Source organism: Elephantulus edwardii, unplaced genomic scaffold, assembly GCF_000299155.1.
Source record: "Elephantulus edwardii isolate Elephantulus edwardi_28Jun2011 unplaced genomic scaffold, EleEdw1.0 scaffold00077, whole genome shotgun sequence".
NCBI lineage: Eukaryota > Metazoa > Chordata > Mammalia > Macroscelidea > Macroscelididae > Elephantulus > Elephantulus edwardii.
In genome coordinates, this window is record NW_006399827.1 from 11396110 (window position 1) to 11400466 (window position 4357).

The window sequence follows — 4357 nt, forward strand, 5'->3', positions numbered from 1 at the left end:
CTGACTCTTTCTGTTTCCCAGAATGATGTCTTTTTCCAAGGACTTGCCTCTTCTTGACAAGCTGCCCAGAGGATGCAAGAAAAGATTCATCGTCCTTGCATCTAAGCAGCACCCTGGTTGCACTTCCTCCAAGATAGACTTTATGGTTCTTTCGGCAGTCCACGGGTACTCTTCTCCACCACAGTTCAAAGGTAATGGTTTGGTGTTTGGGTTTGTTGTTCGATTTGGGGTTTTTTTAAATCTCTACATTCAGCAGTCTCTTCCTGTGCAATTAACTGCCTCTGAAAACCCGCCAGAGGGTCAACTATGGGTCAGATCCAACTCTATGGTACACAATACAACAACACAACTACATTCATATTAGTATGTGCTTTCAGTATCCATGTTTATAGCTGAATATTAGGGAGTAAAGTTATTTCAACTTCTTAATCATAACCAAACACCCTGAGGGGATGAGTTGCTGGTCCTAGGACCTCACGACTGTAGAAAAGAGGAACATCAAGATCAATTGGCATAATAACTGGTTCACAAAGATAATGCTCTACATTCTTAAGGGAACAGGGAATGGGGTCTTAAAAATTTGCATGCAGGCACCACTCTCGCTGCCAACATGCAGGTCCTGCTGCTCATCCTAGGCCTGTTGGTCAGCCCCATGACTGCCCTCATCAAAATTCCACTGCACAAGTTCACCTCCATCCAGTCAGAGCCTGTCTGAGGTGGACAGCTCTATGGAAAACCTGTTCACCAAAATACTCCCAGGGATGCCTGTGGTGGCTAGGGGCCTGCCTCTGTGGTGCTGAAGAACTAACTACATAAACTACTATCCAGTACTATGGGGAGATCTGCACTGGGACACCACTGCTGTGCTTTATGGTCGTCTTCTACATTGACTTTTCCAGCCTTTGGGTCCCCTGATCCATTGTAAATGCTGTACAGCACCTTCTGGATGCATCCCAAGTACAACAGCCCCAAGCCCAGCAGGTCTATAAGAATCAGCACCACCTTCAACATCCACTACTGCTAGATAGTCTTTCCAGGTACTGAAGCCAAGATAGCATGTCATGCCCTGCACTTTGGCTGTCCCTAGATGGCATGAGGGTGGAGCTGCAGATCTTCAGGGGAGCACCAAGCAGCTGAGAATCACCTTTATCCTAACCAAGTAAGACAGCATCCTGGGTGACTCCATCAACAAGGCGGTGCTCATCTTGAACAGCATCATAGAAGCTGGTGGAGAATGTGTCCTTCTTCTACCTGAACCAGAACTTGAAGGTTCAACCCGGGGCTTGAGCTGACTCCAACTAATACAAGAGTTCCATGAATTACATCCAATGTCACCTGTAAGGCCTACTGGCAGAGCCAATAGGACAGTGGACGTGGCCATAAGCTGACCCGGCAAAAGGGCAGCTGCAAGGCTGTCGTGGACACAGGTACCTCCCTGATGTTGAGCCCAGTGGATGAGATTGTCCAGCTGTAGAGGGTCCTGGATGCCAGGCTGCTGATGTAAGCAGAGTGCATGTCTCCCTGTGAGAACATGACCAGCCTGTCACTCACTTCCCTGAAGCTGATAGACAAGGACTATTACTCTTGACAGAGGACCAGAGGACCACATGCTTAGGGTGTCCAGGCCGGGAAGACCATATGTCTGAGCAACGTTATGGGGAAGGACACAGCCTGAAGGGCCTGGGCTCTGGATTCTGGGTGAGGTCTTTTTTGGCCACTACTCCATGGTGTTTGATCTGGACAGCAACAACATAGGCTTTGCCAAGACCTTCATATACCAAGGATGCTGAGAAGGAAGAGACACTCCGTCTGCCCTCCTGTCAATATGTCCAGATGTGCACCACTCTTGCCTGTCACTATCCAAGCTCAGGAATACTGTCTGTCTGCCTGTCCACCTCTCTGCCATGGGAGTTGAAGCACATGTCTCTTTACCTTGGGGAACCAGCTTGATCTTGGCAACCCCTCCCACAGTCCCTGCTGTCATCAGGGGTATGGCTGCCCAGGCAAGGCCCCAGGCTAAGCACCTAATTCTCCCAGAGACCTGTCCTTGCTTTTAGCTTAGAACCAGCCCTACCACCCCCATAGTCCCATTAGTCCAAGAAGAAGGGGCTGCTGAGGCCTAGAGATGAGTAGTATGGTCATGGGAGAGGGTTTTGGGGTTACTGGACCTTAATCATGGGGTGGACTAGGCAATCAGATGCTGCCCTCTCTCTGAAGCCATCTACCCACCAACACTCACAAGCGACTGAACCTGCTTAGACAAGGAAATGCAGATGCTTGGGCCTTTTAAAAACCAAAACAACTTGCAAGCAGTCATCAAAAGTGCACCACTGATGTGCAACAACGAATCAATAAATTTTTTTAAGTGCACCATTGGTCTCTCCCTGTCCACAACAAAGAAGAGGGAAGAAAAGCAAAGATGCATAGAAGCAATTAGTCAAGAGCTCTAATAGTCCATGTGAGCCTGGATCTCTATGACCCCGAGATGACAAGAACTCGATGGTGCCTGGCTCCTCTTGCTAGCCACTCTAAGAGGATTCACAGCAGAAGGTCCTGCAAAGAGTGGGCCAAAGATGTGACACAAAACTAAAAAACATAAAAATTTCCAGACTTACTGACCTAACGGAGACCAGTGGAACCCATAAGACTATGGAACAAAGCTGACTCTCATGGCTCAGTTTTCAACTAGACAAAAACTGGTCTATAGTGAACGAACAGTCACAGGGAGGCGCTCCTTCTGAAAAAAAACAACCACATAAGTTCAAAAGGGCAGCATTCACCCAGAAATAAAGCTCAGAAGTCAAGATAGAAGGATTAATGGAAGGGAGACTCACAAGGAGGAAGTGGTCAGAGTGCAGTAACTACCCAGTTGCTGTTATTGTTGTTATGTGCAGTCGAGTTGCTTGTGACTCATAGTGACCCTATGGACAACAGCCCTAAACTCTGTTCTGTCCTGTGCCAATCTCATTGTCTCTGACACACTCATCCCCATTACCCCAGTCACCGAATCAATCCATCTCCTAGAGGGCCTTCCCCTCCTGTGCCTGCCCTCCACCCTCCCAAGCATGATGTCCTTCTCCAAGGACCAGTCTCTCCTTACAACATGACCAAAGTATGTCAGACAAAGCCTCAGAATCCTTGCCTCCAAGGAGAAGCCTGTTTTAACCCTCTCTAGGATGAATCTGTTTGTTTTCTTAGCAGTCCATGGTACCCTCAATACTCTTCTCCAACACCAAAGCTCAAAGGCATCAATTCTCCTTCTATCCTCCCTAGTCATTGTCCAATTCTCTGACGCATAACATGTGATTGCAAAGACCATGGCCTGTTATCAGATACACTTTAGTCTCCAGAAAGACACCGTTGCTCTTCAGTACTTTAGAGTTACTCGGTAAGCATTGTAATTAATATTATAAAACAAGATGTATATGAATGGTTGGGTGAAAATCAATTTGCTTTGTAAACGTTAAATCAAAATTAAAAAAAAGGAAAACCATAAAACAAAACCCCCTCACAGTAGTTCTCTGTCTTATGGGCAGGACTCAAAGACACTCTACCATCCTGAAAATGTCCCACTATCAGAATCTCTTTCCTTATCTCTAAATGGGTGGGGTAATACCTCACCAAACCAAAGCCAAGCCTACTGCAATCGAGTCAATTCTAACTCTATCAGTCTTGTAGGTATAAGTTTGATGAGACCACACATGTGAACATGTTTAACTTATCTGATGTTGCAAACAGTAAATGAATAAGAACTGTGGAATCTTGTCCTCTAGCATACTTTTACCAAATAAACCAAAATGCATGGCAAAGCTTGATACCATTAGTGGCATATTTATGCTGCTAAGTCATCAGTCTTGGCTCACATTATCTTGAGAAGAGTCCCGGAGGCATTCCCCAAGTACCGAGAGGGGCAGGTGAGCCTCTTCTCTTCAAAACTCTCCTCACCTGCGCCCACTGACAGCACCTGCCCCTAAGACTCAAAGAATGACCTGTTAGATTTGTCCACTGGTGCCCTAGGAGGGGTTAAGAGACAAAAGTCTGTGTCTTCCGCTGGGACAGTCTGTGGACATACATACACACATACCCCCAAACCCACAGGCGGTGGACAAGACTCAGGAGACCAGAAGGAAGTGATTTTGGGGCAAACAGGGTGCAAGAATCTGGGCTTAAATCACTGGGCAGGAAGAGAGGAAAATGACAGGCAGAGGAAGGAGCTAGCGAGTGGGGATGGGGCGGAGAGTAGCTGGAGGAAATAGTCGTGGGGAAAGGAAAAGCCAGGGCAGGAGATGGGAGGAGAGAAGCCGAGGCCTGTATCGCTGGCAGGGAGCGGGCGGCGGCCTCCGGGGGCGGCGCTGTC

At 47.6% G+C, this 4357-nt stretch overlaps 1 protein-coding gene across 1 annotated transcript in view; it reads left to right on the forward strand.

The window, feature by feature from the left end:
• Nucleotides 1–610: 610 nt before the first annotated feature.
• Nucleotides 611–4357, forward strand: part of COPZ2 (coatomer protein complex, subunit zeta 2) — a 16371-nt gene continuing 12624 nt past the window's right edge. The window contains exon 1 of the mRNA XM_006889465.1: nucleotides 611–709. Within this exon, the coding sequence (XP_006889527.1) occupies nucleotides 611–709 (99 nt within the window). The remainder of the gene's footprint in view (nucleotides 710–4357) is intronic.